Source organism: Oryctolagus cuniculus, chromosome 15 (genome assembly GCF_964237555.1).
Source record: "Oryctolagus cuniculus chromosome 15, mOryCun1.1, whole genome shotgun sequence".
In the NCBI taxonomy this organism is placed as follows: domain Eukaryota; kingdom Metazoa; phylum Chordata; class Mammalia; order Lagomorpha; family Leporidae; genus Oryctolagus; species Oryctolagus cuniculus.
In genome coordinates this window covers 66,111,907-66,125,963 of record NC_091446.1, presented here as the reverse complement: position 1 = coordinate 66,125,963, position 14,057 = coordinate 66,111,907, and the positions used below count along the sequence as shown (strand labels likewise).

At 51.2% G+C, this 14,057-nt stretch overlaps 2 protein-coding genes across 2 annotated transcripts in view; one reads left to right on the top strand and one right to left on the bottom strand.

Annotated features, from left to right (window-relative positions):
• Nucleotides 1–14,057, top strand: part of DUSP29 (dual specificity phosphatase 29) — a 37,650-nt gene that overhangs the window by 1,487 nt on the left and 22,106 nt on the right. Inside the window, exons 2-4 of the mRNA XM_051823183.2 lie at nucleotides 3,665–3,791; nucleotides 8,091–8,343; nucleotides 9,578–9,811. Coding sequence (XP_051679143.2) covers nucleotides 8,120–8,343; nucleotides 9,578–9,811 — 458 coding nt within the window. The 5' untranslated portion in view covers nucleotides 3,665–3,791; nucleotides 8,091–8,119. The remainder of the gene's footprint in view (nucleotides 1–3,664; nucleotides 3,792–8,090; nucleotides 8,344–9,577; nucleotides 9,812–14,057) is intronic.
• Nucleotides 1–14,057, bottom strand: part of SAMD8 (sterile alpha motif domain containing 8) — a 128,504-nt gene that overhangs the window by 102,929 nt on the left and 11,518 nt on the right. The window lies entirely within an intron of this gene.

Here is a 14,057-nt window from a genome sequence, read left to right as displayed (position 1 = left end):
AGCCCAGTGGGGTTCACTTGGGGAGGGGGTGCACTGCCCTCCCCCAGCCATAGAGCCAGGGTGGCTTTCCCCAGACACTGCACAACCGTGGGAGCTGGCAGCATTCCCAGGCACTGACCGCAGGTCCAGCACCACCCTGAACACTTGCCTCATCCTCCTAGGTCTCGACTGGCTTCTCTCCCCTCTGCAAAGGCTCGGCAAACAGGGCCACACTGGTCTCCACTTGCAGGCGACAAGCTGAGATGCAGAGCTGAGTGGTCTGGCCAAGGTCACACGTGCTGGACAGAGGCTATGCCCAGTGTGCGGCTTCCGTCTGATGGCCTGGTGCCCCTCAGTAAGGTGGCAGCAGCGGGTTCTCTCTCCAAACTGAGGTTCTTCTCCAAGAGACGCCTACCTGGGGTTAAGGGTCAGAGCTGTTTGTCTTCTCAGTCTGTGGCCAGAGTAGACACGGTCTGCATTTTTGCTTCCAGTCACCCTTCCTGGTGCCGAGCCTGACCCAGTCCCCAGACATGAAGAGCCCTTTCTTGCAGCTGGCGTTTCACATTGGAGCCACTGCGCCCCACGCAGACCCTCTGCCCTGGCCCCAGTGCTGTATTCCCTTCTCCTTATTCTTGGCTCAGAACAGTGTCTAGCACAGGAGGGAATTCTCCACCCACCATCCCCGTGCTCCATCACTCTCTGAGCCCATGCTGGTGTGCCAGAGCTTAATCCAACCACCAGTGAGGCGAGCATTATCCCCATTTTACAGGTGAGGAAGCTTGAGTCCAGGGATGTGAGGCTGCAAGGCCAGTGAGAGCTCTTGTCACAACTCCACACCACTTTGCACTTCACCACAGGGAGGGAATGTCCCCAGCTGAACAGTCAAGGCCCGGCCGCAGGAACCAGGACCACAGAGAAGGGTCTGGCGACACACAAGGATGCCTGGATGGAGCCCCAATTACTAGCTTGTTGCATTCCTTTAAGTGGGCAGGGGGGCTATGCCCCAGCCTGGCAAGTGTTCAGAGTAGATGACTCCCTGGGGCCAGCCACGGCCTTGATCCCTTGCCGAGTTTCTGCTGGGGCTTTAAAAGTGGCAGCCTTGACCCCCAGACTTCCACAGGCCCAGAGCCCCTCTGCAGGGCATGTGACAGACAGGCCCAGAGAGGAACAGCAGCCTGCACTGGAAGTGGTCCACAGGGAGAGCCGCACCCCCCGCCCCAGCGTGACGTCCCCACACGAGGAGTGTGTGTCCAGAGGTGCTGGGCCGCGGGCGAGGGCTGAGAAACCGCCCGCAGTGCTTCCACACAGCTTCAGAGGACGCAGAGGAACCACAGCCAGTCTGGTCGGACATCACGGCCTCTTGTCTCCCACGCCAGAGCTCCCCCTTGGCCGCCTGGTCAAGGCCATCCCAGCTGGCTGCCTGGTCTGAGAAGGAAGCTCAGTATGGGCCTCCAGCCTCCTCATGGTTTCCGGGCGGCCCACTTCTGCCAAACCAAGCTTGGAGACGTCAATTAGGAGTTCATCAATTAGCACCCCAAAGCACTCTGGAGCCCTTCGAGGAGTTAATCATACAAGTTCATGACATCAACACCATCGAGAAGGAATATCAAATTACCTCTTAAATGAAGGCTTTTCTGTTTTTTTTAATAAAAGGATTTTATATTAATTCACATGATTGCCTCCTGTTAACATATTTGCCAGAATCCAAAAAGAAAAAAAAGTCTGTTAAACTTTACGAATGAAATTATAGGCAACAAAAAAATTCGTAGGTTTTCACATCCAAGTTTTAATTTTTTAAAGATCCCCAACTTTTGTTTCCTCCTTGGGATCATTTGGGTATATTTAAAATGCATGAGAACAGGCACTGACTTGTAGTAAATTAGAAATATGTCGTATTTATACACAGACCCTGCTGCCAAATTCCACGCCCCTACATACCGGCAGGAGGTATCACTCCTCTAACAGAACCATTTACCCAACCACAATAACATTTTTACTCTCTCCCTTCTTTCAAAGCACATTCCAAGCCCAACTTGGGTGGTGTCAAGGAAGAAAGGTGGTATGCGTGCATTTAAACACAGACTAACTTGCCCCACAATCCCAATGAGCTCGCAACACAGGTCACCCCATCCCTGCCCACTCCCCTCGTCCCGCCGTGGGCCAGCCCAGCCCTGCTTGTGTCGCACACAGTGGTGACACATGAGTACGGCTTTGGGGAGGCAGCACCAGGCCCAATTTGTGAAGCTGAGGATGAAACCACACTGACCCCTGGGAGGGCCCCTGATGTCAGCTGACTTAGACTACACTCAGTACAGGCTAAGGGAGTTGAGGACACTGGCTCTGATGCCACAAGGTGGGGGCAGGGAGGGGTGCCAGGTTCCCTCAGTGTGGATGCACCCCAACTTCTTCTAAAGCCCTTGACCGACTTGGTTTCGTGTTTTGTAAGGAAATAGTGTAAGCTTCTGGAACCACAGCACCCGGATGTTCCCCGGTTTCCCAGGTATCACCAGGGAGCTGAGAGACCTTCTGTGTCAGCCCAGGCCTGGCTACTGCCATCACAGGCTTCCAGGACTCCGACCTTCCTTTGACGGACTCCCGTGTTACAGGAGGGCAGTCAGGGCCTTGGGATGGATGGGAGGAACACTGTTTGCAGGCCTCGTCCTTAGGCCTACAATTAGGGTGAGCATCACCTACAGGCACCAATTCTAAACGAGATGCCACACGAATTCTTTTCTTGCTATATGCTCCAATAATACATGGCTTATCACAGAAAATTTAAGAAAGATTGTTACTTAAACATAACAAAAACTAGGGCTGGCACTGTGGCTCAATGAGTTAAAGCTCCAGTCTACAGCAATGGCATCCCATGTGGGTGTTGGTTCGAGTCCTGGCTGCTCTTCTTCCGATCCACCTCTCTGCTATGGCCTGGGAAAGCAGTAGAAGATGGCCCAAGTCCTTGGGCCCCTGCACCCATATGGAAGACCCAGAGGAAGTTCCTGGCTCCTGGCTTTGGATTGGTGCAGCTCCAGCCGTTGTGGCCATCTGGGGAGTGAACCAGCGGGTGGAAGACCTTTCTGTCTCTCTCTACATCTGCTTTTCTGTAACTCCTCCTTTCAAATAAATAAATAAATATTAAAAAAAAATAAAAGAAAAAGAAAAGGGAAGAAAAACCACCTGTAAATTCATCACCAGTGTTAAGATGAGGTTTTGGTGGTGTGTACTGCGATTTGACGATGGGATCACACTGACTCTCCTGCTCCTGAACTGCTCTCCTCTCTACCTCTTTTGCTGTGACTTCTTGGAAGTACAAGCATGGCTGCTGCAGGGTTATCGCTGGAGATTATGCCAGTGTGAGGGCTGCTGCGGTGATCTCACGCTGAACACTGGGATTCCCTTTTCTCTGCCCTGGAAACTCCTGGGCCCAAGCCCTCCCCTTCCCCACTCCACCACAGGGCATCTCATCTCTTTTCTGGAATGTTCTAAGGAACTCAGAACTCTCCTGCTTCATTGTACTCAACAGCCCAACAATTCTCTTTGCTTTGGTCCACCACGTTCCAGGCCATGCTGAGGGATTTACCTTGCTTCCATTGAAAGGACCTTTGAGTCGCCACATTTTTTCTGTTCAGATAGAGGACTGCATGGCACGTCTGTATGACTGACTTTGCTTATTTGCTCTTATTCCTAGGCCTGGCTCCCCGGACAATCTTCACAGGCTCAAGGGTTCCATCGAGATTTAATTCCCCACTGAAGGGAACTGTGCATCCCTCCCCCTGCTTCTCCAATTTGCCAACTTAGACAGCAAAACAGTTCAGGTTGGTATTTTGTTTTCAATTATTACTAAGACTAACTGATTTATTTGAAAGTCAGAGTTATATAGAGATCTCCCATCTGCTAGGTCAGTCCCCAGATGGTTGCAATGGCTGGGGCTGGGTCACGTTGAGGCCAGGGCTTCATTCAGGTCTTCCACAGGGGTGCTAGGGCCCAAGCACTTGAGCCATCTTCTGCTGCTCTTCCCAGGACATTAGCAAGGGGCTGAATTGAAAGTGAAGCAGCCAAGGCTTGAACCAGCACCCATATGTGATGCTAGAATCATAGGCGGTGACTTACTCACTGTATCACAACGCCAGCCCCAGGCTGGTATTTTTGTTCACTTACTCACCACTCTGGTTCCAGCTCCATTTTATCAGAAGAGAAGCTGGAGTTCATGGAGGGGGACATGTGTGGCTCTGAGAGCCCTCAGTGACCACTGGGGCTGTGAGGGCACAGGAGGAAGTTAGGGTAGAAATCACAAGTGACAAGTGACAAGCAACTTTCTGCCAGACTGCTCTGTTTGGCCAGAACAGTTAAAAAAATACAGACATGGAGGCCGGTGCCGCGGCTCACTAGGCTAATCCTCCGCCTAGCGGCGCCGGCACACCAGGTTCTAGTCCCGGTTGGGGCGCCGGATTCTGTCCCGGTTGCCCCTCTTCCAGGCCGGCTCTCTGCTGTGGCCAGGGAGTGCAGTGGAGGATGGCCCAGGTGCTTGGGCCCTGCACCCCATGGGAGACCAGGAAAAGCACCTGGCTCCTGGCTCCTGCCATTGGATCAGCGCGGTGTGCCGGCCGCAGCACACCGGCCATTGGAGGGTGAACCAACAGCAAAGGAAGACCTTTCTCTCTGTCTCTCTCTCTCACTGTCCACTCTGCCTGTTTAAAAAAAAAAAATACAGACATGGTTACTTATCATCAAATGTGATTTATTATAAGAATCCCAAAACAGAAAACAGAAAAAACCTCCTTCAGCCCTGCCTCTTACCCACAGTACTGAAACTCTGGTATACTTTTTTTCTAGTATCAAAAGCAAAAAATCTACATAAAGTGTATATGTGAAAAAAAGTATGTATGTATATGTGTGTGTGTGTGTGTTTGCATAAAGTGAAACTATGGTGTAAAAATTACAGCTGTGAATCTGGATCCAACCCTTTCCTCTCCTCTTTGGACAAAGGAATCCTTTAACTACAAGCAAGCCAGTAAAGCAGAGGGGTGCCTGTGCTGCCCATGCAGGTCACGACTTTGTGAAAGGCAATGGCACCCTGGGCCTTCGTGGTCAACACTGCTAGGCCCCCAGCTCCCTCTGCTTTCCTAGTACCTTTATCTGGAAGAAACACCTGGCTCCTGGCTTCGGATCCGCCATTTGGGGAGTGAACCAACGGAAGGAAGACCTTTCTCTCTGTCTCACTGTCTATAACTCTGTCAAATAAAAAATAAAAATAAAAAATAAAACAAAGTATGAGAAAATTTGGGCTTGCATTGCCACATGGAACAGCAACTGTGGCCCCTTCAGGGGGACGTCATTTGCCCTTCAGAGTGCACAGTCCCCTCTACTCCCTAATGTCTCATACCTACTAAGGCCAGTGTGCCAGGTTCTGTTTCTTTTTCAACAGCCAACTCTCTTCCCTCCTCTATGTTACCTGTCTGGCTCCCCTCTAAAAAAAAAAAAAAAAAAAAAAAAAAAAAAAAAAAATTTATTTATTTGAAAGGCAGAATTACAGAGAGAGGAGAGAGAATCTTCCACGTACTGGTTTACTTCCCAAATGGCCACAATGGCCAGGGCCAGGCCAGGCAAAAGCCAGAAGCCTGCAACTCCATCCAGGTTTCCCTTATGGTTGGTGGTATCCCATGTGAGTGGCAGGGGCACAAGTGCCTGGGCCATCCTCTGCTGCTTTCCCAGGCACATTAGTGGGGAGCTGGATCGGAAGTGGAGCAGTTGGGAACCGGTGCCCATGTTGGACGCTGGTGTCACAGTGGGTGGCTTAACTTGCTGCAGCACAATACCAGGCCCTGTCTGGTCCTTTATAAGGAGACTTAGTTCACTGTTCTTAGAGGAGGAGAAAGATGGCTACACACAGGCCAAGCAGCTTTCAGAGCTGGCATTTGATTTCCTGGGACCACATCTTTAAATGCGAAGCTGTAACAGGAACCTGGAGGCCTCTCTTGACAGTCTGCCCAGCTCTCATTATGACATTTCGCCTGTGATTGATATTGTGTGTGTCACTGAGACCTTGGCAGTTAATCTCTGGGTCGAATCTATAGTAACCAAACAGAACAGATCTGTCTCCCCCTTCCACTTTGGCTGTGATCTGGGAAACAGACGCTGCTGGCCTCTCTGAGAATTAGAGATCTGGGAGCCGCGCAGGGAGGGACGCACGCAGCCGCCTTCAGGATCTGGAAAGATTCCAGGTCTGTGGGTTCTGGACGGCTCCACGCTTTGTTCTCTTCCCCCATCAAATCTGCATGCCGGAGGATAATAGATCCCAGAGCTCCCTGTGCGTGCCAAGCTGCTCTGGGCAGACCGCACCACTTCCTCTTCTGTCTGGAAATCCAGCCGGGGCTTTCACGATGGTTCCCTCTGCCGTGTAATGGAGGAGGAGCAGCTTCACGGAGGGTGAGGTCAGCTTCAGTGATCAAAGGAGGCAGACAGGGTTTCAGGATGGAATTGACCCGAGTGTCTCCCAGCAGTCACCTCTTCTCCTCTTCTGAAGCCTCCATTAGTGGCAGGTGGGGTTCAAGAGGGCCTCAACCACCCCCTTTTAGATGCATGGTACCCAGCCTGTACCACCGCCAAACAAGAAACGGGGGTGCCAGAGGTGGGCCAAGTTTTCATCTCTCACAGGTCCCTGTGGGCCCGAGGCTTTATCTTGTGCTCAGGAGACCCAGCGGCTGTGCTGTTTTCCACCAGAGGCTGCAGGCCATGCCTGGAAACACTCACCGCAGGGGGGCCTGAGAGCTGAAGGCTAGGCAGCTGGGTCCATGCTGCACTTTGCCCTTCCCTCCTTTCCCTGCCCCCACCCCCAACGCTGTAACCTCCCTCCCCTACCTACATCTGCAGCTCTACCTGAGTCCCTGGCATGGACTCACAGGCCTTTATCATTCATTCACTTCTCATTCATTCACTCATGCCATCCATTCACCAAGACACTGCCCCATTCAACCAACAATTTCTTGTACCAGAAACTGAGCCTAAAAAGTAAACCACCGCGGAGGGAGCCCAGAGCGAGGCCTCTGTGCCCTCTCCAGCCAGGCCTGCTCCTGTATGCTGGGCCCCAGATCCGATCCCTTTCTGGAGGACAAGGTGAGAGGATTCTGACTGAGCTCCAGTACTGCCCTCCTCTTGCCTCCTCAGCCACATCCCGGGCAACTCTCAGCACGTTTTGGTGGGCAGCAGACTCGCCTGGGAGCCTGTTAAAATACGAGAGTCCTCGGCATCTGCCAGCAGGCCAGTGTGCAGCCCAGGAATCTGGGTTTTCAGCCAGGCCAGATGATTCTGATGGAGGTGGTCTTTAGGTTACAACTTGAGAGACTCCAAAGAAAGGTTCTCTCTGCTCCTCTTTGTCTCTGTCCCACCCCAGGAAGCAGGATATTACAGAAGTCCCACGCCCTGGCTTCCCACCATCCCCATACTCACACTGCTAGCTGGGGAACCTTTACTTCAGCTACCAAATTCTCCAAGGCAGTAATTTCCACTTTCCTTTTAAAATTGGTTCTTTTTTTTTTTTAGAAGATTTTTATTAAATGAATACAAATTTCATATGTACAGCTTTTAGGATTATAGCAGTTCTTCCCCCAATTCCCGCCCTTCCACCCCCACTCCCAACTCACCTCCTACTCCCTCTCCCATCCCATTCTTCATTAAGATTCATTTTTAATTGATTTTATGTACAGAAGACCAACTCTATACTAAGTAGAGATTTCAATAGTTTGCACCCACACAAACACACAAATATACAGCACTGTTTGAAGACAAGTTTTACTGTTAATTTTTGTAGTACAACTCATTAAGGACAGAGGTCCTACATGGGGAGCAAGTGCACAGTGACTCCTGTTGTTGATTTCACAATTAACACTCTTATAAAATTGGTTCTTACGGAGCATTCACACCCACACCAGAGTGAAGCAAGGTGGGGCAAGGGGAGGGGAGACAAAGAGACGGAGAGAGAAAACAGTAACTTCCTTTGTATCACCATCCAACTCCAACCACCGTCACCCACAGCCATGTCTGGCTCATTCACGCCTCTATCAATACTCGTCCCAACACTACAATACTGTGCTTTTCAAATTATGCTATTCTTGAAGCAAACTCCAGGTACTAGAGCAATTCATCAATGAACACTCCAGGCCACATCTCTAAAAGAAAATGTAATCGTCCTCTGCCTCTGCTGCACATCTGCTGTTGGATCTACACTCTGAGCACTCTGAGAAGCTGCGGGCCCTGCTTCGGACAGATGGCGACGGCCACCACGCTTGCTCTTCCACCACAAAGCAGTCGCTTGTGTGTCGCCTCAGTTGTCAGCAGCCGGGGCTCAGTGAGGACTCAGCAGCTCCCCAGGTGTAGAAAAGCACTGCGCCCTTCCTCCTCTATTATCTGGAGTATGCTATAAAAGAGACTCTCCCTCATCTACCGGGAGTACAGTTTGTGTCTGAAAGGAACAGAAAGTGCTAGACTCTTTCCCTGGATATAGCTGTCTTCAAAATGAAAAGCTGCCTCCCTGGCACCTCCCAACAGTGAATAATTGCTTTAAGTATCATTACGCTGTGTTTCATGTGCTTCAATCCACTGGCACTGTGTGTATTACTGATGTTCAAACTGTCCCGTCTGTGATAAGTGGGAGCCTCTTCTACTGTACTCTGAGTGCTCTAACGTGCTCCTGGTGGTCTTACGTTCTCTGTAAGAGGCCTGCCCACCTCACGCTGCACACAGACAAGCCCCCAGAAGTGGCAACAGCGGGGCCGACTGCACATGCCGTGGAACCACGAGCATGCCCTCCCCAGCTCTCACAGCCCTGCTTTCCAGACAGTCCACCGGAACAAGATCCCCACCCGGGCTGCAGGCCTCAGGCACATCGTGAGCTCAGCTCAGGGGCACTCGCGGCCCAGTTCCACAGAGAATTCACTTCCCTGGGGACAAGGGAAACTCTCCACCCACATTCCACTTGCAGAGCCTGGCAAGCTCTCCAGATACACATTTCCCTCTGCAGGCACAGCTTTCCAGCTTAGAACTGCCCTTCTGACCCCTGGAAAGTCACCACAGCAACAGTTGGCCTCATTCCAACCGTCCTCACGCTCGCTAACCCTCAGGCAGCCCCAAGGCTCCACGCTCACGTGCATGGCTGCCTAGCCCCGGCCAGCTCCACACTTCACCTGCCCTTCCTGCTAGCCACGGCTCCCCGTTTGTGCTGAGAGAGCCGCAGACCCACGTCAGGGATCGCCTTCCATTTCAGGTTCCAGTCAGACAAGGGAGAGGGTGCAATGAAGAACGAAGGGGGGAGGCACTGGCCGCAGGAAGGGCTTCTCAGGCCCAGAGCCCAACTCGGGGCTGCCCACATGCCCGTGCTCCAGCACACGCACCCCGGGGAGCTGGAATCTGGGGAAGTGAGGTTAACTTGCCATCACAGCCTTCCTCATTCACCTGTGTGGCCTGGGAAGCGCAGGTGGGAGCACGGCATGAGAGGAAAGCACTTGCCAAAGTGTAGGATCGGCTAATTGGCACCTCTTCTCGTAAAGCTAGTTCCCTACCTGGGTGTCCCCTGCTAACTCCCACCCTGACCCTCTCTCACGAGCAGCTGCAGAAAGGAGAGAAAATCCCTCGGCTCTAAAATGGCATCCGGAGAAGCTAAGACAAGCCTCAAGAATGCCTACCCGACTGCCAAGAAGCTGTTCCCCAAGGCAGAAGAGGGAGAGGCGGAGGCCGACTACTGCACCCCCGGGGCCTTCGAGCTGGAGCGGCTCTTCTGGAAGGGCAGTCCCCAGTACACCCACGTCAACGAGGTCTGGCCCCAGCTCTACATCGGCGATGAGTAAGTACCTGGGGCCAGCCTCGCTTTGGCCTCTCCCCAGTCACCCCCAACCTCCTCCTAGCCATGCGCTTGGGCCTTTAGGTTAGCTGTTCTGGGAGAACTGTCAGGGCCAGTTGATCTTCATATCCCAGAAAGCCCAGAAAAGGGGTGAAAGCCAGACAGGTTTCTCTGCTGCCTCCAAGTCCAGAGAAAGACGGGCTGGGGCTGGGGCAGTGACTGCAGGCCCAGCAGGGAGTCAGGCTTCAACATCTTGAGGCCATGGCTTCCTCAAGGTTGCTGCTGGGAGACAGAGTGCTGAGTGGGCACCAGGCACCAACCATAGGATTCAGGCCGTAAAAAGAGGGAAAGGAAGGGTAAAAGGGCAGTTTTCTGAAAACAAGTCCCACCCAAGTCTTCCCCCACTAATAGCTGCAAGGGAAGCTAGGAAATGTAGTCTTTTACTCTAGCTGGGTATAATACCAGCAAGAACAAGAGCAGTGCTCAGATTGACAGCGCATGTCCTGAAGGCTGGTTGACCTAAATTAAGGTGACCTTCCCCCCTGCTCCAGGTTTTTCCATCTACCGTTCCCATTCTTGATGCAAATGAGACCTGCTTATTATAAATGATGATAATAACAGCTGTCAATGGTTAAACATGAAAAGTTAGCCACTGTGCATGCACGATCTGATTTTGTCAAGATAACCCAATGAAAGAAGTTATCTAATTATTTTACAAATAAGGAAACTGAGGCCAGAGCATATATAAGTGCCCCAAGGACTTGCAGCTTGGTGGCAGAGAGCTAGGAGCAGCTCTGTCCAGCCCAGAAGCCTTGATGGTGGTCATCACTCCCCCTTCCAGGAGCGCCAGCCCTCCAGTGCATGCTCCCTCTCTCCAAGGAGCAGACGGCGTGAAAGGCCTGTGTGTGTGTGACTTTAATGTGCATCCTGATGCTCAAAACCTGCACATGCATCGTCTGATCATGGGAAATCCCAAGCACAGCATCTCTTGATTTTTATTTTGCCCTTAATTCTTTTTAAAGATTTTATTTACTTATTTGAGAGGTAGAGTTACAGACAATGAGAGGGAGAGACAGAGAGAAAGGTCTTCCTTCCATTGGTTCACTCACCAAATGGCCGCAAGAGCCGGCGCTGTGCCCATCTGAAGCCAGGAGCCAGGTGCTTCCTCCTGGTCTCCTATGTGGGTGCAGGGGCCAAAGCACCTGGGCCAACCTCCACTGCACTCCCGGGCCACAGCAGAGAGCTGGACTGGAAGAGGAGCAGCTGGAACTAGAACCGGCGCCCATATGCAATGCTGGTGCTGTAGGTGGAGGATTAACCTACTGGGCCACAGTGCCAGACTATTTTTTTTTTAAGATTTATTTATTTTATTTGAAAGCCAGAGTTACACACAGAGAGAAGGAGAGGCAGAGAGAGAGAGGTCTTCCATCTGCTGGTTCACTCCCCAACTGGCCGAAACGGCCGGAGCTGTGTTGATCCGAAGCCAGGAGCCAGGAGTTTCTTTCTGGTCTCCCATGCAGGGCGCAGGGGCCCGAGCACTTGGGACATCTTCTGCTACTTTCACAGGCTATAGCGGAGAGCTGAACTGGAAGACGAACAGCCGGGACTAGAACCGGCACCCATATGGGATGCCAGCCCCACAGGCGGAGGATTAACCTACTATGCCACTGGGCTGGCCCCATGCCCTTAATTTTTTTTAAGATTTATTTATTTGAGGGCTGGTGCCATGGCTCACTTGGTTAATCCTCCACCTGCGGCACCGGCATCCCATATGGGTACCAGGTTCTAGTCCCGGTTGCTCCTCTTACAGTCCAGCTCTCTGCTGTGGCCCGGGAGAGCAGTGGAGGATGGCCCAAGTGCTTGGGGACCTGCACACGCACGGGAGACAGGAGGAAGCACCTGGCTCCTGGCTTCGGATTGGTGCAATGCTGGCCGTAACAGCCATTTGGGGAGTGAACCAACAGAGGGAAGACCTTTCTCTCTGTCTCTCTTTCTCACTGTCTATAACTCTACCTGTCAAATAAATAAATAAATAAAAGACTTATTTATTTGAAAGGCAGAGTTACAGAGAGGCAGAGGCAGAGAGAAAGAGAGAGATCTTCCATCCGCTGATTCACTCCCAAATGGCTACAGCAACCAGAGCTGGGTTGATCCAAAGGCAGGAGCCAGGAGCTTCTTCCAGGTCTCCCACATGGGTACAGGGGCCCAAGGACTTGGGCCATCTTTTACTGCTTTCCCAGGCCATAACAGAGAGCTGGATCGGAAGGGGAGCATCCGGGACTCGAACCAATGCCCATATGGGATGCCAGCACTGCAGGCGTGCTTTACCCGCTATGCCACAGCGCTGGTCCCAATTTTTTTTAATTGAAAAAGTTACATGCTTTTGTATACTAAATTTAGCTAAGTAGATGGCTGTAATAAACAAACTGCATAATTCCCCCTGTCCCCTTCTAATTCTGCCACTGACTTCACAGTAAGTGACTTGCACACTTCTACTGCTTCTTCTGTGCTACTGCTAACATCAGGAAACATGAACATATGCAAACATAGAAAGGGTTTCCATTCCTTTTTAGCAATTTTAATGGGAGAAGAAAAGGAATCATACTTTACACACCATTTTTTTTTTAAGATTTATTTATTTATTTGAAAGGCAGAGTTACAGAGAGGCAGAGGCAGACAGAGAGAAGGAGGTCTTCCATCCATTGGTTCACTCTCCAAATGGCCGCAACAGCCGGAGCTGTGCCAATCTGAAGCCAGGAGCCTGGAGCTTCTTCTAGATCTCCCATGCGTGGGCCTAAGGACTTGGGCCATCTTCCACTTTCCCAGGCCACAGCTGGGAAAGTGAGAGTTGGATCGGAAGTGCAGCAGCCGGGACTCAAACCGTTAGCCATATGGGATGACAGCACCACAGGTGGTGGCTTTACCTGCTACACCACAGCACCGCCCCCACCATTCTACATTTTAAGTATTTCATAGCATAACTATGCCTCAACTTCTCCAAATATCTCCCAGTTGTGAACATTAGAAGGACTCTGTCCTGTTTTCTTTTTTGATTTCAGCTTTAATGGGATATAATTCAAATACTATAAAATTTGTTTTTTTTTTATTTTTTATTTATTTATTTTTTTTACAGGCAGAGTGGACAGTGAGAGAGTGAGAGAGAGAGAGAGAGAGAGAGGTCTTCCTTTTTGCCATTGGTTCACCCTCCAATGGCCGACACGGCTGGCGCGCTGCAGCCGGCGCACCACGCCTATCCGAAGGCAGGAGCCAGGAGCCAGGTGCTTATCCTGGTCTCCCATGGGGTGCGGGGCCCAAGTACTTGGGCCCTCCTCCACTGCACTCCCTGGCCACAGCAGAGAGCTGGCCTGGAAGAGGGGCAACCGGGACAGAATCCGGCGCCCCGACCGGGACTAGAACCCGATGTGCCGGCGCCGCTAGGTGGAGGATTAGTCTATTGAGCCGCGGCGCCGGCTGAAAATTTGCCTTTTTAAAACACACAACTCAGTGGTTTTATCACATCCACAGAGTTGTACAAGCGGCACCATTTTCTTTTATCTTCTCGAGAGAAAACTTCAAATCCATTCAACAGTTACTCCTCACTTCTATATTCCTCTAGCCCTTGGCAACCAACAATCTACTTTCTGTGTCTGGATTTACCTATTCTAGACATGTTTTCCCCTTTGTTTTATTTATACAAAGGGCAGAGTTAGAGAGAGAGAGAGAGAGAGAGGGAGAGAGAGAGAGAGGGAGGGAGGGAGGGAGGGAGGGAGAAACAGAGAGACAGAGAGGTCTTCAATCCACTGGTTCACTCCCCAGAAGGCCACATAGGTCAGGGCTGGGGCTAGGCTGAAGGCAGGAACCAGGCGCTTCTTCCGGTCTCGCATATGGATGCACTTGGGCCATCCCCTGCTGCTTTCCCAGGCCATTAGCAGGGATGGTGGTGTTGAAGTCAGCAGCTTTACCTGCTGTGTCACAACACCGGCCCTCTGGACATTGTATATAACGGGAATCCTACAAGACATGGCCCCTGTGGCTGGCTTTCTCCCATTTCCCAGGTTTTCAGAGTTCATACAAGTTGCAGTCAAAATTTTATTCCTTTTTATTACTGAACAATCCCTGCACCATTACTGCAGCTTTTCTGTAAGCATAAAATTAGCTTTTAGGAGAAAAAGTAACTTTGAACCAAAATATCACTATAAGAAATTTAATTTAGAGAAACAAGAGTACCAAGACACAAGGAAACATGTAC